General features: G+C 41.8%; 1 protein-coding gene across 7 annotated transcripts in view; it reads left to right on the top strand.

Moving 5' to 3' along the window:
- Window positions 1–24,534, top strand: part of PLCB1 (phospholipase C beta 1) — a 642,689-nt gene that overhangs the window by 591,101 nt on the left and 27,054 nt on the right. For 2 of the 7 annotated variants that reach the window (XM_067565313.1, XM_067565314.1), the window contains exon 32: window positions 7,145–7,209. The exons of the other annotated variants lie outside the window; for them this stretch is intronic. In XM_067565313.1, coding sequence (XP_067421414.1) covers window positions 7,145–7,183 — 39 coding nt within the window. In that variant the 3' untranslated portion in view covers window positions 7,184–7,209. The remainder of the gene's footprint in view (window positions 1–7,144; window positions 7,210–24,534) is intronic. 7 annotated transcript variants of the gene reach the window in all.

Below are 24,534 nucleotides of genomic sequence, written 5' to 3'. Positions count from 1 at the left end.
TATTTGTAGAATGTTTCTTTATTGGAGAGTATTATTAAGAGCAGTTGATGGCAGAGATGATAAAAGAACTCAGGATCACTTGGCTTCTAGCCTCGCATTTACTCCACCATGCCATTTGGAAGATACTTAGCACCTCTGATCCTCTCAAAAAATGCTCACTCCTCCTCACAGATTTGAGTTCTTTACAAAAAATCCAAACATTGAGAAAACAGACCATGCAAAATTATATTTTAAAAAAATCAAACAATTAGATAAATTTACCTATGTAGGAAAATGATTACATTTAATTGAAAACAAAACTTTTCCTTGGCAAAACAATTAAACAATTTAAAGTATGGACCAAATGGAGGTTGAGCTATCCTGAAATGCTGTTTTAAGCCCTAATTCTACAAAGACAATATGCATGTGCTTGACTTTAAGCACAAGTGGTTCCATTTTGCTCAATGTACACATGGTCTGAAAGTTAAGCATATGTTGTAAGTATTTGCAGGATTGGAGGCTTAGGGTATAATAAGGATGATTCATCTCTATTTAATTTCAAAGAAAAGAATACAAAAAGCCTAATCAAGTTTCTAATAAATATAGATGGTGTCTGGAGCAGAAGAAAAATATGCTTCCCAACAAAGGTACACATACAAAGCCTTGAACAGATTTGTACTCCCCATCTGCTGTACAACACGGGTTATAAAAAACAATTACGAACATAATCTTAATGGATTCAGTCTCAGACAAGAATCCAGCTCTCTGAAAGTAGAAGGATAGTGGACCACTAGCAGGACTTATATTTCATGACAGGAAGTAGTTGTCAGGATCTCAACAAGGGCAGTCAGGGCCAAGGGTCAAAGCAGGGGCAAACCTGAGACTAGCAGTAGCCGAGGAGTTTGTAGTCAGTTCCAGGCCAGGATCGATACGAGGGTCAGAGTTCAAGTCAGGTTTCAGGATCCAAGTCAGGAGGCAAAGTCCAAATCAAGCCAGGAGTTCAAAAGCGTAGAAAAGGAACAGTCATGGCAGCCTCAGGAGATCCTACAGTGTTGCCTGCACACTTCCTGGAATGCTCGTTGGGTTTATATAGGGCAGAGAGAGAGCCAGTCAGGAGCCCTGGGACTGCTGTCTGTCAAACCATTGAAGTCAAACTTCCCATGGGTCTGTGTTCACAGCAGATCATGAGAACTGGAGTGCAGGTTAATTGCAGCTTGGAGATGTCAACTGCCTGGTAGTTCTACAGGATAGGGTTCTAGATCTGTGGGGCTTTACGGTAGTATACCACTTACAGTATGTCTTTTGGCAGCCTATAGGGTATATACATTGCACATCTCTCTAGCATTGATATGAATAGGATTGTAAATAGTGAGGCACTTCTTAGGTGAGTAGAATAAAGACAAGCTTGAACCCACTGGGTATATAGCCTGAGTAGGTGGCCTACAGGATTTCTACTTGCCCAAGCAGTGCCTTCCTGTCTATACTGCTATTTTTAGCAGTGTAATATCCCGCTGCCTTGGAGTCTTTCCCCACCACAGTGAAAGACTAGCAGTGGGGAAAGGTTCTGGTGGAAGAGAGTCAGCGGAGAAGGCTTCAGCATCTCCCTGCTGCTGAGTCTTTCCCCACTGCCTCCCCTGTGCCATAACTTTTCACTGACATGAGTAGCTACACACCTCAGTATAGACACAGTCTGCTTTGCACTGCAGTGTGAAGCTGTGGGCACCCTACACTGCTGCAAGAGGTGTGCACCGTAGATGTAGCCGTGATTACAGTCTCAGTCCTAGACCATTCCACCTCATAGCCCCATGAAAGGACTCAAGACTCAGATCATTTTAATACCTCATCAATTAATACTGAAATTTAGAAAAAATCAGTAATGCTGCCCAAAATCATCAGATAGATAGTTACTGTTACCCAGTTTAACTGAACTCATGGTTGCACAGGTGAAATGAGGACAGAATTTGGCCTTTAGATCTAATATTGATTTTTCTTACACTGGTTTTACACCACTCCTGATTTAGTCCTGATTTACACCAGCATAAGTGAGATCATTCTGTCACTCCTACATGTCTTCACTCTGCTTTCCTTCATCAAAGAGAATTTTCTGTGAATTTTTAATTAAATTAGCTGCTCCAAAGTTTTGTTTTGTTTCAGACAGTTTTGTTTCAAAAAGTTTTGTTTCAAACAGACACGATGGTCTAGAGTCACAAAGAACACAAAGTTTCTGTATCTTTTGAAGGCAAAATGGCAGGACCAAAACTAGTAAGATAGGACAAATCACCATGAGCCAGATTCTGCTCTGAGCTCCTCCCTATAAAGCCCAATTGAATTTATTGGAATAGCAAAGTGTTCAAGTCGAGGGGAAAATTTGGCCCTGTATCTCACCTTCTTTCTCTTTTTTGTTATGTGATTTAACCTTCTGCTTGTAGATATTTGTATAGTGAAAGTTCTTATTTAAAATATCAATGACACCTCTCTTTTGAAGGTAAACTTTAAAGCACATCTAAGGGCAAACTTAAAAGGAATCCACAGGTGCTGGAACTGGGGGTGCTGCTGCATACCCTGGCTTGAAGTGGTTTCCATCAGGTACAGGTTTACAATTTGGTTCAATGGCTCTCAGCAACCCACTATACAGATTATTCCAGCACCCCTGAAGGAATCATGAATTAAAAGCAATTCTGGGAGAGAGTTTCAAAAGCAACTAACAGGTTTAGGATTCCCATTGACCTGTGCTCCTAACTTGCTTGGGTGTTTTGGAAAATCTCCTCTTCTTTCTCAAACAAGGAGATGTTATTACAAACCAGAGCAGCCATAAAACCCTGGTTCTAGGCCGAAGGCCAGGGCAGTGACTGTATAAATGATTGCCAGCTGGGTGACTGGGGAAGAAAGTTTGAATTGTCAGGAACCGTGCAAACAGAATCAAGTAAGGCGTTGTGAGACAATGTTTATGGTAGATAGTATTCCCTTTTTATTTTCCATAATATGATTCATTTTTATTTGTAATGTTTTCAAGAGGCCCATAAAGCATAATCATAAGAAAAAAGAAATCCACATTGACAGAACTGATTTTGAGCTTCAGGCTTAAGCGCAGTTTGTTGCTGTGAATTCCAAATATGAGGTGCTCTGGGCCAGATTCTGCTCCCACTTGTGATTATGAGGTAAATCTGGAGTGACTCCATTTACTCCAGTGGCAGTCCACTGGATTTTCAGCAGCGAAACTCGGAAGAGTATCTAGCCCCTCATGACAGCTTTTGAGACCAGAAATGTAAAACACTCTTTTTGGTGAACCTTGGGACAATACAGGACATCCACACATTGACTGTTGTCAGATAAAATGAAACATGTTTATACCTTCACATTTTAAATGCTTATCTTGCATTGAATGATTTCTGCACTTTCTGTAGTAGGAGGGCTTCTCCACAGAAATGCTGAGATTGGGAAGATACAGCATTGCAAATTAACTTTGGATAACAGAAAAAATATAACCATTTTACTCTGATCTCATAAAATGTAGTCCGTTCAGAAGAAGTATAATGTCTTCTCGCTGTGTTGTTGCCTTAACATGACTGTGACTAATAGCTATTCAGCAGCATTATTATGATTTGGGAAGCAGTACATTTTGTCTGTGTGGCATTAATTATCTGCAGATTTTAGATGTTTCATGAAAAGCCACTTAGCATGACTACTGGGCACGCACAAAGGCAATAAAATCTATTCCTTTCTAGAATAAAAGAATTTCTGGTTTTTAAAGACAAAATCCATATAACTAACAATAAAATAAATGTAGTCATAACTAATGAACTCAAAAGCGCTTGAGATTCACAGTTCATTTTAATCCTTGTGTTTCTTCCTGACTCTCTTTCTTATGCTGCAAGACAATCCTGTTTGCTGACTGGAACTCCATAACAAGCGAGCACGCTGTGGTAAATATGTGTGTGCAACACATGATTTATGATGTCTGATACACTCATGCTTATTGGATCAAAAAATAGCAATAGTGGCAGTGCACATACGTTGTCTATATAAGCTCTCAAAATATTGTAGAATTTGAATTATGTGCACCTTAATTCTAACCAGGGTGTCAGATCTTGTAACTTTATATCACAAAGGAATTCAGGCTGTCAATTAGCTACAGCTGCTATACAGATATCTCTATTACATCTGATTGACTGTGTTTTGGGTACTTGCTAATAATGAAGGTGGTAATCCTGAGTATGGTAGAGGAGCATTGTTTTATTGTCACGTTTGGATGTTGCTTTTTTGAAGTTATTCGCCATTTTGAGGCTGATTTTCAGCTTCTAGCTAGGTGGTATTTGCATGTTCAGGATTGTGCACCTACTTTGCACACGCCCCACCCGGTGTGCACACACAGATCCCCAACTATGCACGAAAAAGCATCCAGGCATACCTATCTAGCTCTGGGGTATGTAAAATTGGGATTGCTTACATGCAAAGTAAACAGGCATTTTCACAAACGCAAATGTGCACTTACCAGGGAGGCAAGCTAAAAATAAGATCCTTGAAGTAAGGGACAGAAGGAGTATTAAACAAAGGAAATAAGTTAGCCCTGGGATGGTAGTTCGTGTGCTCCGAAGCCTATTTTAAGGAAAATTCCAAGGGCCAAATTCAGACCTGGTGTACTGGGTGCAACTGTCCTGGAAGTAACTGGGCCAAACTCTGCAGTGACAAAATGGTAGTGTAAGTTAAACCTCGCATATAATTTTGGTATAAAACTCATGCAAGTGCTAAAATAATGCACCTTCAGTGCAACCTTTATCAGTCAATGGCTATGTAAAATAAATGTCACTTTCAGGCCAAAAGGGCAGAAAATGTAGGTGCCGCAGGAAAAGTAACAAGAGAATATGCATGATAAAGCAGCTTTCTCATCCCACTTTACATTTCACCTTCTCATGGCTACATTTCTCCCCCCCTTCCCCATTCTGCTCCCTCGGGACATATTATGGATTTATTTTGCAAGCTCCACTATCACTAATGCCCATTTTCTGACCAACTTATACTCAACATGTAACTTACAACCCCATTTATGTCACTGCTAATGTAGCACTTTTACAGGCCAAGATGGAAGAGAGTTCAAGGGGAAAAGAGATTAAATGGTTTCATTCATTCATTGTGATGCAATATAGGAGGGCTTTGTAAATTCTGTTACGTATTAATTTCATTCAAATCCAGCCATATTAAGTTAGTTGATAATGATTTTTTTTCTCCCCGGTTACTCAATTACAAGGCATTTATAAATCCAAATGAATGTAAGATGAGCACACAATGCACAAAACATATTGTTCTGCTTCTTCACCATAACCAGGGAAGTGATTTGGTAATAATGATCAGTTTACAAAAAATGCATTAAGGGGAAACATTTTGTGATAAATTTAAGTATTACTTCAGCTGTTCAGTTACCATAAAATTTATTTTTGTTTTCATTAGAATAGAAAATGAAAAGTCTTACCTTTCTGCTACTCATTTCTTTCTATTTCAGCTTAAAAGTTTGTTTTCAATGCTTTCTTAAAAAACTTAACAGACAACCAGCTAGGACCAAGCATAGTTGACTTTAATTAATTTGCGCCCAACTATCATACCAGGGCTGACTTTGGCCTGTTTCACCATGTTACACTGGGTACTATTTAAAATATACAGTGGTGTCTGTAATATTTCCCATTCTGAATATATGGAGTACCATGTATAGCATGGTGTTGAAGACATCAAGATTTTAATGGCACCTACTGTACTGCAAAAATAGCCATGAATTTTAACTCCTACAAACAGAACTGAAACCTGCAGTCCTTATTCATGCAACTCCCATCAACATGCACCAATGACATCACTAACCACTGCTATCTGTAGGCTGAAACATCAGCTGTTAACACACAGCAGCACTACACAACAGTTTAGGACAATAGATGAAGAATACTACAGCCAATTGCAAGTGGAAAAGTAATTTTAGTAGAGAAAATGTAGTTATATGTAAACTGATGGTGTTCTAATCCAGCTCCAGATAAAAGCTACACATTAGTCAGAGCCAAAAAGCTACCCTTCCTGAAGTATCGTATATTAACCAAAAGGTCACCTTCAAGGTAATTGCCCTATATGAACCCCTTGGAGTTTTTTGGATGCTTCTAGGTTGGGCTTCTTTCCTTCATGACTTCTCTGACCCAGATCCGCACTCACTTCTAGAAGGCTGCCCTTACTCCCCATACATTCAGCGTGATGTATAATGAGCTACATCTGTCCCAGAGGGTCAGCAATGATGAGCATGCAGCTTCCTGCAGGGTTCCAGTGCCTGCTAGCAGGGTGAGGTAATATGAAAATTCTGTCACTCTTAAATTACCCAAATACAAATTTTGACACTGCAAATTTAATGCAATCATATGCAAATTTAGGTGGTTTGGTTTGGTTTTTATGGGCTCTTTGATGGATCAGAATATATTGCTCTTATACGTTGCCCTGAAAACGTCACCTCCAACAGCATCACACTCAGTAGTATCTCCCTCTGCTCAGGCATTGGTTCAATACTGATTCAAAAGCAAGTGTTCCATCTATTGATTCACCAGTACCACTTTCTGAAGCAGTCTAGGTTGGTTTTTTTGAAGGTCTCCTATCTAAGAACTGATGAAGGCCAGTCCCGCTTCGTTTAAGAAACCTGGCATAATCACAGTCTGAGTTGTTATAGCTGTAGTGGCCATAGATACGCCTTCCAATTGGAGTCAGAGCTGGCAGGTGCCAGCTGATTGCCATTGTCCTTATGGAAATATACCTTTTTTTCCCCCTATGGAAATATACATTTTTTCCCCCTATGGAAAAAATGTGTCTCTTTCTTGAGGAAAAATGTCTTTTTCTGTGATGTGGCTGAGCTCCAGCTGCACCCAACACAGATCTCCCTCATAGAAGCATGTTGAAACTTTGTCCTCTTTTAATATGGAGTGACATGTTATGTTTCATAGATTGGTTTGACTTCTAATGTGTTCCTACCAACTAGTAAAATATTAATGAGCCAGTGCTCAGAAGCACAGAATGATCTTTCTGGTGTTCATTAAGTGCATAGATAAAAGAGAGGTTACTTTTTTGTACTGCACAGAATTATGTAATTTCAGTTTAGAGTAATTGCTAATCACCTAAAATTGAAATGATCCTTGGTTTTGTTTTAAAGAGCATAGAAGAACAAGAAGTAGAGGAAAAAAAGAAGTAGAAATGGAATATGAGACTATAGTGAAAGTGAGTGAAACTCCCCTTCTTATCTAGTAACGCTAATGTGTTTTCATTTTACATGTCAAACTTGAGTCAGTAGGATCCACAATTTACTGCCCATTGGTTCACGTGAAACTGAACTCTCTGAAGGTTTTTAGCCCTTTTATTATCTGATGGCTGCATTACGTATGTTGCACTGACGGTTACATTCTGGGAAAACAGTTTGTGGCTTCTTCACATCATGTCCCACCCCACTGTCTGTCAGTTTTGTTTGTGATGCTTTTGTGATTATTTGTGAAGCCCACCTCTAATGCAGTGATCAGGAAATGCACGTAGCAGCATGAGTATAAAAGTTTTTCAGGAAGCCATCTCCATTGTCCTTTTTGATCATATGAGCATCTTCTGTTCCATCTCTCAATCCACCCCACTACAGCTTGTCAGAGCCAAAACCCTGTTCCCCTAAGACCACCCACAGAAGGCCCAAGCCCTGTTTCCCATAGACCATTGGAAGGTCCCCTGAAGAAGTACAGAGGTTATGGGAAAGGAAAAGAGGGGGCTTGAAGTCTCCAGAGGAGGGCATCAAGGACTGGAAGCATCAGTAGGGGGAAGAGACTGTAGGCAAAAAAGTGGGGCAGACTGGGGCATGAAGACATTTGAGGGAAGGAGAGAGATTCAAGATCTCACTGAAGGATTAAAGAAGCCTTGTTGTGAGGTGCACAAGCTAATAGGGTTGAGAAGAGAGTACCAAGGCAACAGGTCATAGGGACGGGGAAAAGAGAAGTGACCAGGGGATGGGAGGGCTGGGGGAAAGTGTGGCAAGCAGAGTGAATTTACGGCAGGGAAGGGGGAAGAACGGGGAATTAGTGGAGACAACAGGAGAGATTAAGAGACAAAACGGGGAGGGGGGACTGTTCTGGTGGAAATGAAGAAGATTGAGGAAAAGACAGGCACACCCACCAGGAGTGATGAAAGTAGCATATAAAAATAATTGATTACTTTAAATTGTTTTATAGAAGGATTGATGCCAAAATTGCCCTTGCAGAAGGGACAAGGGTTGGTTGTGTGTCACAGAGCACTGGGAATATGACTATGTAGGAGGAAGGGAGCTAGGAACAGCTGCTTGTAGCTATGGATGTGCATGGGATCCCAAGTTTTCTTCTGCCTGGGGGGGTGGGAATAAACTGCTTTGATTATTAATCAATCATTTTTGTTTGCTTTCTGCTGATCTTTTACCATGCTGATGCTACCTTTCTGAATAATATAATATAATATAATTATAATCATATAATTTGTTTCTTGCTGATGGAATAAGAACAAGTTCTGTCGTTTTGGGGGGACCGACAAGGTATTGTGACAGAGTGTAACTTCCCTTTGGAGAGTTACTGTAGTAAAGGATTTCAGATAATTGCTAGGAAGGCACTTATATTTGTTTGCATACAATAGTTATTTTTCAGTGTCTTAGGGCCAGGTGGTTTCAGTGGAGCAAGGGGTAACAGCCTTCACAAAGTTGCTGCTACTTCACCTCCTGTGCAGGCAGATAAAGAAGAGGAGGGCTTAGCAGTGAAATAATTTATGCCAGCTATCAGTCTGCTGAAGGGTACTCACCCCTAGCCGTCCAGAGTAAGGAGGGAACTAGGAGGCAGATTTGGACTCTTAAGTTATAATCTAGTTACTGGTCTGCTTCTGGGGAAGCACAACCACATGTTGCTCCTTGCTCAGGGCTGTAGCAGAGACATAAATTAGCCGATTATCTTTTAAAATGCAGAGAGTTGCAATTGGTAGTTACAAATGTTTGGAGGGGACCTCAGACATCTAATATTAAAGAAGGGGATGATTGGGGCATGTAAGGTGGTACAGTTGAGACAGAAATCTATGGTGAGGAAATGGGCTGATCGTAGTGGTGGGAGAGAAGACTTAATCTACTGCAATCTCCATAGCTCCTCTAAATATTTTAACACACCTTTCTATACACCTTGAAAGTAAATACATCTCTCTGTAATTCATAATCCTCACCATCAGTAGCTCAGGATCACATCTCATTTGCATCTAGAGTTACTCATACTCCTTTCTGCTGTGATGTCTACAACAAAGTCAGTAGTCATGAGGCATCTTGTTTGCTGTGATCTCTGTTTTCCATGCTGGCCAATATCATTTAATTGCTTCCTTGTGCTCCCGCATGTGTTGTTTTATCCACCTGTTTTCTGTAGTCTTACAGTTAGATGGTAAATGCTTTGAGGCAGGGTCTTCTCTTCACAGCTTCATAGATTATAAAGCTAGAAGGGACCCTGTGTATAACACAGACCATAGGACTTCCCTGAATTAATTCCTGTTTGCAGTAGAGCATATTATATGTTCGTATAGAGGCTACCACATTGGGACCATCTTCAGGACTAAGCTACAGATCAATCCAGGCAACACTCACTCTGCAAAGAGACTACATCCCTTTAGGATTTGCCATGATGATGATGGTGGTAGCACATTGGGGCCCTGAACTCTAGGCTCTACTGTAATAGAAATAATAAATCATTTATATGTTTATTGATGCTTAAAATGTCACCTTAATTTGAGTCAGATTGGTTTTCTGATGTGTATGATCTGTCTTCTGACCACACGGATGCTACCATAGTCTTCACGTATCTATACACATCATTGCATGCTTATAATCTCTTATTTTAATGTTTTTTGTTGTTGTAACTTGTAAAATACGTGTTTAAAGCAGACATTTCACTGTAAATAGTGCTTAGTTCTCTTCTCTCAGCTTCGCAGGATTATGCAGCAAAACTTGTAGGGCTGGTCCTTGCTTTTCATGAGCTCTAGGTTCAAACATCAACCCAGGAAACCACTGGACAAGCATTTTCATGAGCAAACTTGTTGTAACAAAAGACAGTGGAACTCTGAGAGCATAATAAATACCTTGGTATCCTGATGATATGCAAAAGGGACAGCAGGATGATTTACCGGAGATGGCAGTATTAAATTGGCAATAGTTTGCCAGGAAGCTGATAGTTCTTTGTTATTTATATGTAAATGTCATGAGGATATTGATTTCTGCTTCTAGGAGATGTACTAACTTATTTCCTGAAAAGCTGAAGGGCTAAACTAGAGCTCAGTCTTTTTAAAACAATTCAATTAACATTTAGAAAGTTAGAAATAACAGTGTTAAATAATAGTATTAACTGTTGTTGCCTCTTTTGACCTGAGCAGCTAGGCAAAGTTTGGGACCCTATGAGATATGTAAGTTGGAAGTAGAAATTGATGAAGTCTGGTATTTTCTTTGATGCAATCTTGCTTATTTACAAGGAATGTACAGAACCCTGTGTTTCTGAATGAAGAAGGAATCAAATAGCATGAAACAGCTACTTTTGCTCAGAGCATTCTTTTCAGCCTGCACTCTGACCCAAAAACCTCTCCCCAGGTTTTTTCCAAGATCAGCCACCATGTTTTCAGCTAGCTGCTCCTTTTGACACACTCTCTCTCTCTCTCTGTCCTTGTTGTCTGTCAACACAGCAGTTACTTTTTGTCCTGGCTTCCCACACACAAACACACAGCCCTACCCAAAGCAATGATCAGCAAAAGCTCCTGGGTAGGTTCACAGACCCCTTTTGTCTTAGGTGGGCCTTATGCTTACAGTCATGTTAATTGAAGGGTGAGTTCACACCCATCAATCTCAATCCATAAAAATGTTTCACCCAACTCATACCAACACCCCCTCTCCCACCTCAGCTTCACCTGCTGTCCCGATGAGGCCTAAAACTGTGACACTCAACAGCCCCATCCCAAACAGAAAAAATAATAACCCACATTCAGAATGATACAAGGTTAACTATTTACATATGTACAATGTCTTTCTGTCAAGATATTTTCACATCAACACAAAATAATTTTATTCCCTTCCAAATCTCTTTTCTCTCCCTGGGTTTTCTTTCAAGCAGCCCCTATAGATTGCCTATTGTTTCTGTGGAATTTGCTGACTGAAGCAGACCCTACCCTTGAGGAGAATTCACTTTGTAACAACTTTTCCTGCCTCAACTTCCACAGCTACATTCTCAGATTCAGAGGGCAGCAAAACTGAAATTCTGTCCCCCAATATCTTCTCAGGTGGTCCTTATGGATGATGTTGGGTTTAGTCCTGGGACCCAACTATATATCCTACATACCACTTCATTGATTTGGGTCAATGCTGTATAGGGTCCCTCCCAAGGTGTATCCAGGTTAGGGCTCCTACCCTTCTTTCTTCAGAGACTGTGGAACCAGATCAGGTCCCTCCTTTTAAAGGTTTCCCCATATGACCTTACATCACACAGCTTTCTCATTTTGTCAGAGGCTAGCCTCAAATTTTCCCAAGCAAAAGGTGTGAATTTTTTCAGTTTTGGAATGTAGGGTAGTCCCAAAGGTTCAAATCCCTTTGTTCCTCTCCAGGAACTCGATACACGAGTTTTCCTGGGGTCCTTAGCTCATGCCCAAACATGAGGAATGCTAGGGTATACTTTGTACTCTCATTGACTGCTGTTCTATAAGCCATTAAAAGAAATGGGATATGCTGGTGCCAGATCCCTGGGTGCTGTTCTGCAATGTAGCCAGCTGAACCCCCAGAGTCCTGTTGAACCTCGCCACCATCCCCATCAGATTGTGGGTGTGCTGGAGTGGGGCAAGATTTGTGGATGCCTAGAATCTCACAAACCTGTTGAAACACATTGGATTCAAAGATTCTCCCTTGATCTGTGTGTAACTCACCGGGGCCCCAAAGTTGGGTGAAGAATTCATTCACTAGCCTGCTACCGTCACAGCCCCTTGATTTCTTATTGGGTAAGTCTCAGGTCATTTTGTGAAGTGGTCCATAGCTATCAGCAAGTATTGATTGCCAAGAACATCAGTGGCAATGCACTCCTTTGGTGCTCCAAGATGCTGCTGCAAAGGGGCACTCCCAGTTTTAGGGGGGCTCTTTTTTTGCAATGCAAGCATCACATTTCCTGTACCAATTTCTGCATCCTGCCTGCATTTTACCCAATAGAAATTCTCCCTTACCTTGGCTAAGTTTTTTGCAACCCCAAAGTGTCCAACAGTTTTAAGATCATGATATCACCTGAGAACTTCCTTTTTCTTTGTATCTGGTACAAACAGCTGCTACCTGTGTCAATTACTCACCAGTTTCTCCCATCTCCTATACAATATTTCGTCTTTAACCCATTAGCTTTCTCAATGTGACCAGACAGCTTTTACTGTGGCATTGTGAGAGAACACTACATTCCAGGGTGTGTTTGCCAGTTGATTTTCCTATCACATAATCCTGATATCAGGGTCCTCTCTTAGAGAAGTTTTTAGTTGCTCTGGAATCCATTCCTATAGCCTCATTTCCATTGTTCCAGTGGATGAAACAGGAACATGGGCACTCTAGGAATTGGAGGAAGAGAGGCATGCCCATCTCCTTGAGCAACTAGTGCCTTGTCTCCTGCTTGGGGCAGCGTTTGTAATTAGCCTCCCAACAAGGCTGTCTGAATAAGGCAACAGTATTATCATGCTCATGGCCAGGCTTGTGTGTGGCTATGAAATCATAGCACTGCAGTTTCTCCAACCAGCTGGCAAGCCTATCCCTCAGGGTTCTGAATCTAAAGAGCCATTGCAAGGCAGCATGCCCTGCCCTGACCACAAACTTCCTCCCATGCAAATAGTGTGGAAAATGTTCCATAGATTTAACCACTGCTAAGAGTTCCTGTCAGGTAGAGCAATAATTTCTCTCAGGAGAATTTAGACTTTTCCTGTAAGGAGCTTCCACCCTTTGAAGTCCCTTGTGTTCTTGTGTCCATACTGCCCCCCAACCATAAGCACCGGCATTCGTGTCCAATATGAGATGGGTTTTGAAACGTGGCTAGGCCAAGACAGGAGCAGGCACAAGGGCACTTTTCAACTCTAAAATGCTACATCACTCTCTGCTGACCACTGAAATGGCTCCCTTTCTCACCCAACCCATGCAATGATTTTTCAGTATAGGCAAGTGAACCTTCTATAATAGGAGCAGAGCCTTATAAAATGGCATATCTGCGAGTGCCTGGCACATTATCCAGCTCTGTACAGCCTCGGTTTCCTTTTTGTCAGTGGAAATTCCCTCCTCACTGATTTTGTACCCAAGGTACATTACCTCTTTTTTAAACAACTCACATTTCTTCGGGTTCAGTTTCAAATTGGCAGCCTTCAGGTTATCATAGACCATTTGTAAATGTTTTAGTTCCTGCTCAAATATTTTAGCAAGCACCAGGATATCATCTAGGTATAACAGACCGGCCGAGAGGGGCATGCCTTGTAATACCCTCTCCATTAGCCTCTCAAATGTGGCTGGTGCATTGCACAAGCCAAAAGCCATAACTTTAAATTGCCATAAGCCTTGCCCTGCTGTGAAAGCAGTTTTTTCCTTTATCTTTTGGATCCATTTCCGCTTGCCAACACTCACTTTTAAGTGTCAGTGTGGAAAACCAAACTGAACCTTCTACAGCATCCTGGGTATCGTCTATTCATGACAATAGATAAGAATCCTTTAAAGTAACTTCATTTATTTTTCTGTAGTCCACACAGAAACTGGTGCTGCCATCCTTTTTTCCTTAACCAGAAATATGGGCAAGGCTTAGGGGTGAGGCCCAAGAACTGGTTGAAGACTTGATTATGCCTTCCTGATATGTTTCTTTGATGGCCCTGTAATGCCCCTTCCCTCTTTGCTACTGGTAGGTGAGGTGGCTATTTAATGGATCAGTTTCCCCCAGCATCACTGTTGTGCTGGACCAGTGCAGTATAACGTATATGTATGTTGGGTTGGGAGAACAACGTCTGATTCCTTACCAGAAAGTACAGTAGATGTTCTGCTGCTCCCCGTTTAAGTGTGCTGTACTGAGTTGGAACAAATCCAATAGAAACTCCGGGAGTCCACCTTCATTCCCTTCACCCTTATAGTTTTCTTCTAAACTAATGTTTACCAGGTCTCTCACATATCTCAACTGCAGTCCCATTTTTTACAATTGGCTGTTTGTCAGAAACACTCGACAAGCTAACCGGGATCAGTTCTTGTTTCAGATCCACAAGAGTTTTAACAGCTAAGATTCCCCCAAGACCCTGGGTCTCAAAACAGGTTTCAAAACTCCCCCTCTTGCCCTTGCGGGAAAGTTACCACAGCATGTAGCTGTTATAATAGTTTCTGTCCCTGGGAGCAGGACAATTTGTTCACTGCAAATCAATTGCCTATAAATCATTTCTGTCACGTGGGCCATATCTTTATAGGGAATTTCCACAAGACTGACTTTCTAAGACATCTTTCCTGGTATTGATTACACAGTGTTTAGCCATAATGAAATGCAAGTCAATTATTAGCTTATCCACAATTTCAGCCTCCCAGATTTCTTGCTCCAATTTCGGAGTTCCAATCTTCAAACCCAGTTTTCCCAGTTTTTGGACTGGTGCCCTGGCCCTAGTCTCTGTCTCCATTTGAGACCATTTAGGTGGTTCAGCTTGGGATCCCTAGCCATTTTAGTATCTGATCCAATAACTATTATGTTTGAGCCTGTGCCAATTATCCCTATACACATCACAGATCCTATTACAGATTAAAATAGCCAGACTCCCCATTTCCTAAACTGGGAAAAAAGCTTTCACTAGACACTTGTGACAGTTTATCTTGGCCCACCATAAATTAAAAAGAATCCTTCTTTTTGTGGCCCTTTTCTTCACTGTACTAACATTTAACTGAACTGTTTCCTTAAATTTTTGCATTATTGCCAACATTCCTTCTTTTACAAACTAAATTTATCCTTTGTTCCAATTGTTCAGTACGGTCACAACTCAGATGAGAATCTCCTCTTCCATCATACTAGACACAGAGCTGCACTCTCAAGGCTCATGGTGATCGGCTTCCATTATCCTCACTAGTAGCTGCTTCTACTTCTGGTGCACTGCTGCAAGGAGAGATTCAAGTTCTGAGGCAAATTCCACCGCCTTTCAGTGTGTCTTTGGCCTCCTTTTGCTGATCTTGCTGTGCACATCCAAGTCCAGCTGAGCATCCATAAATTGATCCATTGCCAGTCTATCCTGGAAGGCCTTGGTAGTATCTGGGTGTGCCAGGAACACAAGCCTCCACAGAACCTCTGCCAGTTCAGGTGGGGTTTCTTCTTTCCCTCTTCTTCTAGCTGTGAGATTTGCCCTAGCCAACTCAGATTGATGGTAACTCCAAACCACATGTCAGGGGCTTGTTCCAGGTCTAGATTAACTCAGTCCCTTTCTGAGGGTAAATTCTGCAGCACCATCAGAGCTGGTATACCCAAGTTGGCTGCTAGTATCCCCCTTTCTGTCCATCTTCCCAGCTGCTGAGTTGAACTATAATGTTGAATTGAGCCAAATAAGCCCCCCAGGAATTTTTCTCCCAAAGACAGTGGGTTTTTACATTGTTTGAGCTGGGACAACCCAAAGTCTCCCCTCTGGGACCTCTGTGGATTACAAAGGGGTAGAAAACTGTTGTAAATGTACCCAAGCCCTCTGGCTGGCTCAAGTCCTTATCCAGGCATCTGCCTTCCACTGTGATCTGACCCTTTGATTTCCTTCTAGAGCTAAATGTTCAGTTCCTTAAATCCTTGCTGCAGCTCATCTCGGTAAATTCCAAGCTTGCTTGGCCTACACTACTTCCAGGAAAAACTTCTAGTCTGTGGCAGTCAGGTTGCCGATCATCTCTTTGATCTCTCATGCCATTCCAGACTGGGTGCTTTGCAGCTGGGCTTCCCAATCTTTCTGGACACTTTGTGGTTGTTACTCCAACAGAGGTTTGACCTCTGCCTGCAAGGCAACCACCCACCCTTTCTTGGAATCCTCCAGATGCTGCTTTAATACCTTTTGTGAAATGTCCAGGTCTTGTTTGAATCCTTTTGTGAAGTCTCCAGCTCCAGTTTCGGGTCTCATTTTAAATTCTGCTGGCCATTTGTTATTTCTACAAGCACCTCCATTTTTTGTTCCACCTTAGTTCAACAGAAATACAACCTCACAATCTCTGTCCGTGGAAACTAGGTCCTGCTCATAGCAACAGTGTTGCCCCTTTTGACCTGACCTGGTAGTCAAAATTCGGGATCCTGTGGGATGTTCCAGGTGGAATAGAAATTGGGGGGCGGGGGGAGTCTAGTAATTTCTTTGATGCAATTTTGTTTATTTACCAGGAATGTTCAGAGTCCTCTGTCTCTGAACATGGACTTCATCAAATAGCAGGCAACAAATAGCTTCTTTTGCTCTCAGCACCAAGAACATTCTTTTCAGCCTGTACTTTGACCCAGAAATCTCTCCCCAGGTTTCTTCCAAGGACAATCCCCCCCTCTCCCCGTGCTTTCAGTTGCTGCTTTACACTGTCTCTCTCTGTGTCTTTCTTCTCTGACCTCAATTTCTTTTTGTTCTGGCTTCACACACGCGCATCTACTGAAAACAACACACAGCAAAAGCTCCTGGCTGAGTTCACACCTTTTGTCTTAGCTAGGGCCTAAGCTTTCAATTATGTTAACTGAAGGGTGAGTTCATGCCTATCAATAATCTCATAACAAGGTTTCACTCAGCTCATAACACATACAGTCATAGGAGCTGTTCAGAGTTTTAACAACACGAACCAAACCGTGATCTGTATCTCCTTATTTGGACCATGTTACGGGGGTGAGGAGAGCAGGTGAAGGTTATTCAGTACAATTAGCTACCCCAGTTGTGGAAAGGAAATCAAATCCCAAGAGGAAAACTCCCCTGTTGCATGCTCTGGAGCTGCTCCCATAAGCCGACCCCTTCCCCTGCAGGTGGAATCTGTGATTCCCTCTCTCCTCTCTTCACCCCACTACATGGCAGGGAGGGCCCTGAGGAATGATTCTGGGGGAAAGGAATAAGGAAGGCTGACTGGATCCCCTATCATGAGCCTGGGTACTAGGAGCTAGCAAGTACTGCCATAATGTACTCATACCAAAAGCCTTGATTCAAGAAAGCTTTTAGGTACATGTGTAAATCAATCCCTGGTGAGGAAGCACGTATTTAACTTTAAGCACATGCTAAAGTCCTTCACTGGGTTTTGAGCACAAGCGTGAACACTGTTCTGAATCAGGATGTTTTCCTCAATGAGGACTGCTGGCTAAAATTTGCAGTCTCTGTCATGTGGAACTGGAATTCTGCCTGGTGTAGTATCAGCTTCTATATCTAGCTGCAGCATGGCTTATGGGAATAATATTGCACTTGGCAGATCACATTCTTTATTTTCATGAAGTAGGTGTTAAAAACACATAAATAAAATACGTGCCATGAAATATGTAGGCGGGATTATTTCTGCAAATAGTTGATACTGAACTTCAGTGTTTCAGAAGTGATTAGAAAAGATTCGATCTTATTGTAGTTGTTGTTGTTATTAAATAGCTACATTACACCCAGAGGCACCGATCAGAATCAGCATTCCATTCATATTGATAGAGGTCTGGGCGGTGCTCTAGTGAATTGACAGTCTAATGTACCTGCTTTTAAAACATTCCTTTTCGTGTAAATGCTACAAAGGTTACATTTTCAATGCAGCGTTTAGGATTTTAGAGGCAATACTCCTGTTAGAACTAATGGCATTTGTGCGAATTAAACCCCTCCACTATTCTTTTAGTAATGTACCTTTTGTTGCATATAGTGGTTACTGCTGCAATAAAGGCCGTTAGAATATATTGGATGTATTAATATAGAATGTCGAATGGAGCTGAGGGTTGTGGTAGAAGCATATGAGAATTATAACCCACCCTCATTCACCTGCTTTCTAAGCAGGGCCTCGGGTACTCAGCGGCACAATGGCACCAAATTCTCTGGCAACAACCCCTAAATTCTGCATCAATATGAACTTATCCTATCATCCTGGAATACCTTTTATTCCAACCCTCACCCAAACAGACACCACCGTAGCTGACACTTAAAAGTATTCATTGGTGAAAAAATCATCCATGGGTATTTTTGACAGTTTTTTATTTTTTGGGGAGGGGTGAGGGAAGGGGGGGGGGGGGGGGGTTAAGATAGGTTTTGTTTGCTGTGTTCGCCAGCCAAGCTCCACGTCCCAGGCTGGGCACTTGATGTGTTGTCCAGATGGCCTGTCTGATCACCTCTTTGCTTTCAAGTATACCAGAGAGGTGGGGTGCTGGTAGCCAACTTCAGCAGCTTATCTCCCGGGCTTCCCAGGCCGCAGTCGCCTCACTGTTCTCCAGGCAGCCCAACCCACTAGCCTACATGTCTTGGTCCCCCACTCCCTGCCTGCAAGCTGGGCTCCCATCTTGCCTCCCCAGAGCCTGGCTCCATCAAACAATGCAGGAAGCATGTACTGTAATTTGATTAGCTCCCCCTTGAGGGGAAAGCTGGAGAAGACAAGGCAGATCTTGGCAGGGCTGGGCAGGGAGACAGGCACAAAAGCACAAATTCCACAGTATTTTGGGAGAATGCCAAATATTGTGGTAGCAGAGTCCATGGGAATTGAGGCAATTCACACTTCTTAGAACTACTGTTTCAGGCTCTCTACAGACTCAGACAGGCATCATTGCATCCGTTTTACCTTAAAACATCAACTGAGAGTATATCTGCAATAGCAAATGTTAAAAACAGTTTTTAAAAATGAAAGCTGCAATTCTGGAGCACAGTTCTGTGGCGCAGGATGAATTCTGCAGGGCCAGATAACAAGGGGCCTTGATTGTAACATATTCTATTACTCTGCTTTTAAAATAATTGAGAGGAGAGCAATTCTCTCCTGTATCCCCTTCCAGCTTTCCTAATCATTCATCTTGGGCCCTCTTCTTTTCATATGTTAATGCTTTCAATTCTTCTTCCCCCTCTGTCTCCCCCTTAGAAGCGGGATTTCTCCAGCCATGTAAACCAGTTGCCCTGTCTTTAGGATTGTGACAGAAGCCCAAGATATTTTCCTTTGCGTGGCTACTGTTGTGAGTCTTCTCAACTTCAGTGGCAGTCCTCTTCATAGCCTGGAATGCTTCTTAGCCTTGAAGGTTGCCATTGATGTGGCTCAGGGGAGAATTGAAAACCTGATTCCGTTCCTTGAAGAAGAAGGCAGGATAGTAAATTATGTAGTTTGAAAAACAACACGGTTGCTTATCAGTCTGGATCTTTTATGCACAACATATGTCTGTTCTCTCACCTGATTCTCCACCCCCAGTGAAATTGACCATAATCTTCAGTGTAAGCCCTGCCTTCAAGGCAGGCAGGTATTTGGTGTATTCAGAAATTCAACCAACAGTAAGGCAGTATTAAAAACAAGAGAAAATACCTTATAGGACATCCAGATGAAAATGGGAGGATTTTTGTGATTACCGTAAAGACCTCTGGCATTTACTCTGCAGGTGACATGCATGCTGATACAGTACATGAATAGGTTTTAACCCCTTAATGCTATGAGTCATGATTTTTCAGTCTCCACTCCCTATGGCTAGCAGCAACAATAGTTAATAGGGACCACAGTGAATATACACTAAATATACAAGATACATTTCCTTTCATTACCCTGATAGTGTTCTATTTGGGAAAAAAATACTGATGGTTAGAAAGCAGAACAAGACAAGATCCTCAAGAATTATCTTTGACTCCATTTCAGGAATGCATCCCTACTCAAGAAAGTGCCTAAACACATGCTTAACTTTAAGCGTGTGCTTAAAGACTCATTGAAGTAAGCGATCCATAGGATTGAAGTCAATAGAACTGAAGAATGTGCATTTACCTGAATAGGGATGGACATGCATATGTGCTTTGCTGAATCAGAGTCTTTAGGAGGGTCAAAGAGACTCTCACAAAATCACCACCATGAATTTTGACTATAAACATTAATGCTGACGTTGATTTTCATAACATCTAAGGCATTTGGGATTCAGGGTTCCCTGTTCTTACACAATGTTGTATTTTTCTGCATTTCTTTTGTAACCAAGGGTCATTTACAGTATATCCAGAGCAGGAAACTGATGTGAGGAAATTTCAAAGGCTAAGCTCAGTTTGAACGTTAATGGGAATCTGCTTGTTATTGTCTATTATTTTCTGACGGTAGGAAGAATTATTTGACACATAGTGGAGCAATTCCACAGTGCTCTTTCTTTTCTTAGCAAATATAGGTACCGTTAAGATTAGGGTACTGGAAGCCATAGGGCAGTAAAGAAATTTCTCTGATGGGCTAGTACAGAGAGAGACAGGAGATGGTTCAAGTTGCAAGGTTCTAAAGAACTGCCAACCTCGGGCATTCTTTCCAGCATAGAATATTAAAGCAGGATCATTGTTTGACTCTTACTTGTAATGATGGGGAACCACTGATTCCAAGATTCCCAAATTAGTGGTTTGGACGTTTACTGTGACCCTCCATTGATCCTGAGGATACAGATGACTCAAGAAAAAATATTCACCTGCCAGTTAAATGGTCCTATTTTTTAACTCTCTTTCCTGTCATTGACGGTATGTCTTCACTGATGGCAGCAAATCCGCCGCTGTCAGATCAATCTATCCAGATCGATTGAGTGGTCAGTGAAGACCTGCTCAATCGATCCGGAAGTTGACGCATTAAAACCACCCCCTCAAGTGGCGTAGCGCTGCGTCGATGGGAACGCATTTCCCGTCGGCGCAGCACAGTGAAGACGCTGCATAGAAGAGAAGTTACGAAGTCGTCGGGAGTTACGCAAGCTACACAGAGTAGCTTGCATAACTCCCATTGACTGCCGCCAAATTTCCAGGGAAGGGTAGACCTGGCCTGAGGCTACTTAAGTAGCAGTGTGTAAGCAGTCAGATCCTGATGACTGATGCAACAATTCATGTGGTGTGACATTACAAGTTGCTAGCCTGAAACCAGTTGTGATGTCACAGATGCTGCATTGTTGCTTCAGTATCTGAACAAAGCAGAATGGAGGGGAGCATCGGCTGTCTTCAGGCCTCTTTTACAAAGAGATCAAGACAATTTAAAAGCTTCTCAGTGAGTCACAATAGCAGGCAGATAGAAACTAAGAACTGTGAATTCCCCATGTGTATAGACAATATGTGTCTCCAATAAGCCCATCTGTGTTAGCTAACAGAAAAACAAGAACATTGACTAAGAGTTAGTCTACACTTAAAACTTATAGTGGCACAGCTGTATCGGTATGACAGTACCTGTGTCGGCGAAAGAGCATCTCCCGCTGACATAGTGCTGTCCACACAAGCGCTTATGCTGGCAAAATTTATGTCACTGGGGAGGGGGGTGTTTTTCCACACTCCTGAACGACAAAAGTTTTGCCAGTATAAGTGCTAGTGTAGACAAGACTTTAGCTATTTAAAGCTCCTCCCATCCACATTTACCTTGCATATCTATTGCGAGATCTTGGGCTTACTTATGAAGCTGACCTCCCTTTACAGTAATAATATATTTCTTTCAGCATAGGACTTTTGGCTGAAAGTAGTTTTACTGTATAATCTGGAAAAAAATACATGGAAAATACAACATATATAGATAAAAGCAGAAGCTTATAGCTGCAGCATGTAACAGCAGAAAGTGGTAAATTGAGAGTCTCTTGTGTATTCGTTGCTCCCATTATCTTTTCTTTGTTATTCGAAGGCTGAAGAAACCTTTTTCTGGTAGCCAAGATTCGTTGGTGCTTCAGCTTAATTTTTATTGCTTAACGTTAAATACAGGTCATGTCTACAGTGCAGCAATTAATGGATAGCCTAAAGTCTTATTATTTCAAACTAATTGATGTGTAAGAAATTTTAAATAACATAAGAGTGATAGGAAATTTTAGGAACGATTTATGTAACTAATTCAGAATTATCCTATCACTGTTGTATAAAGTAGTAAAATAATTTAATTGTTCAGTCATAATTATTAGTTCTAATATTGCATGCCTTTTTTCTACATTTCTAAGTTCATATTCATGGATGGGTCAGCAAAAGATAAAGTTTTACAAGTCATAGTTTTAAAAAAAATGCGGGGGAGGGATTAAATTTACAACTTCACTCAGTGGAGCTCTTCCCAAAGAAAAAGATAACTTTCTGGTATTCTAAATAAAACTATGAAATCTGGACATATTTTAAACAGAGCTGTTGACCAACCAACCAACGTGTTAAACTTTCCAAAATAACATGATCATGGCAGGCTGTGTTTTTTCTAGTATCCATGAAGCTTGTCTCCATATAGATTGTGATCAGAATTGCCATCACAGAATACATTCTGAAGTTGCATGCACTTGAAAGAGTCTTTTCAATGTGCTGGGAGATGCCAAGTGTGATAACAATAAAAAAAAAAACAGTATCAGAGGTCTAACAAAATAAATGTCTCTTCAAACAGACATCCTTGCCATTTGAAAAGAAAAGGGGGTTATAGTGTAGGGGCAGGAGTTGGTCAGAACAAAACTTAAGGATCTTAAACTTACAAAGAGTCAAGAATAGAAATTAGGTGAGATAGAAAGCAAAGGAAGTTCCTAGGGACCACATTGTACCCTCCTGTGGTATATCTTGGACAAAGGAGACAGAAGACTTGGAGAAACTCCATGGGGTTCACCTCACATCAGGCCACATACTCAGATGGAGTAAACCTGACATACTTCAGTGGGAATATACCAGGGACCGAATCCAAAATCCATTGAAGCCATTGGGCTTTCATTGACTTCAATAGGCTTTGGATCAGGCCCCAGCTGAGAATCTGCCTTACAGATGGCTGGATGACCATGGAGGAAGCAGGGGTGGTGGCTTCTAAACTGCCTGGGTCATTGGGATCTGTACAGAAAGAAAGTTCCAATAACACGGAGGGTTTCCTCTGTACAAAAGCCTGGCGGCCATTCTCCCTCCCTTAGTATCCATGCTGCCCTTGGCCAGTCTGCTCTGCATAAACTCTTCTCCCCTTCCATGAGGGAGTCGAGAGCATGGAGCAAAAGGCAATAATGCCAATTCTAGCAGCAGGATCTTCACCTCTGTATTCTAACAGAAATTCTGCTGGTTAGAGAAGGGAGTACGCTGTACCAAGCAGCTGCTCCTCCTCTCTACCCCTGTCCCTGACACCATCTATCCCTTCACCCTCATGCTCTGCAGAGTACTGACCACACACAGATTGAGGACCTCCAGAGGCGCCAGGAGTAGGATGGGGAGTCATGCCTACAGCTGTTTCTCCCCTTTCTGCTCCTTTTGGGGCTTTCCACCTCATTTTACGCATCTTTGTCCATCACCATGAATAATAGTGTGGGGGAATGAGAGAGCCTCTATGTCTATCTCTCCAAAATATTGGGAGTGGGGGAGGGGAGTGCTTGTTATCTCTCCTGCTCACTAGATCAGAATTTGCAACTTTAGTCTCTACTAGAAGCTATCAGATCTGCTTGGAGAAAAGCATGTTTTCCAGCTTTCTAACTTGCCTGGATAATATGGGCATCAAGCCCCCCAAAAAATTTTAAACAAAATACGCACAGCACTTCAACTCCAGACAAACATCTGCTTCAGAGAACATCCTGAAGGGATAATATTTAGCCTGCTCATTTTGGGGTTATCCTGATATATTTAGGTCTACCTTGTCTGTTCTAGTTTTTGTCTCTTCAGGAAAGAAAATACAAGTTGTCACTTGCCCTTAAACAGTTGCAATTCAACACCTCTTGTGAGAATAACTTGCAAACTAATGCAAATTATTTAGGGATCTGACTTGCATACAGATAGAGAAAATCTAGATAGACTCCCTCTCTGTCTGAATCACTGACCAGTAACTAAGCTACTGTCAGTCAAAGTATAGCTCAGTTAAAGATTCTCTCTTTTTTTTTCTACCTATGAAGGGACTCTCTTTGATCTTGTTCATATTCCCCCCGTCAGTTCTCTCACTCTCATTCCAGCATTCTTTACTTTTAAACTAGGAGCTGTTATTCATGATTGGTATTAAATATGTATTATTTAGTCATTAATAATTTTGTGTGGTGCTAGCATCAAATCAGAATCAGGACCCCATCATATTGGGGACAGTATAAACTTACAATAAAAGAGTTCTTACTTCAGAGAACTTACAAACAAAGAGCAGGCCTAACAGCTGGGTGAGCTGGTGATAGGAAGGGTTGATGGGAGGGAGAGAAAGACATGCTATGTGCATAACATGCAGGTTTTCCATTTTATTATGTATCCCTGTTGATTTATAATCCACCCGCCATTGTGGCGTCACCGTGTTGCACTGAACTGGTGCCGGCCAGGGCACCTCTTCCTGTAAGTGACTGGTGGGCCACTACTGCAGAAGGCAGCATCACACAAATACTGATTTTGCAGCCGGCATTGGCCACACAGGTGAGTGGATTCTGTCACCTTCAGAGATCAGGGTGTCAAATCCAGATCTAATGCAAGCGCTTGGCAACGCGTCTCAAATCCGTGGAG

This window comes from Emydura macquarii, unplaced genomic scaffold, assembly GCF_026122565.2.
Source record: "Emydura macquarii macquarii isolate MOO-44397 ecotype Brisbane River unplaced genomic scaffold, CSIRO-AGI_Emac_v2 contig_2676, whole genome shotgun sequence".
Taxonomy (NCBI): domain Eukaryota; kingdom Metazoa; phylum Chordata; order Testudines; family Chelidae; genus Emydura; species Emydura macquarii.
This window is presented reverse-complemented; position numbering and strand designations above follow the sequence as displayed.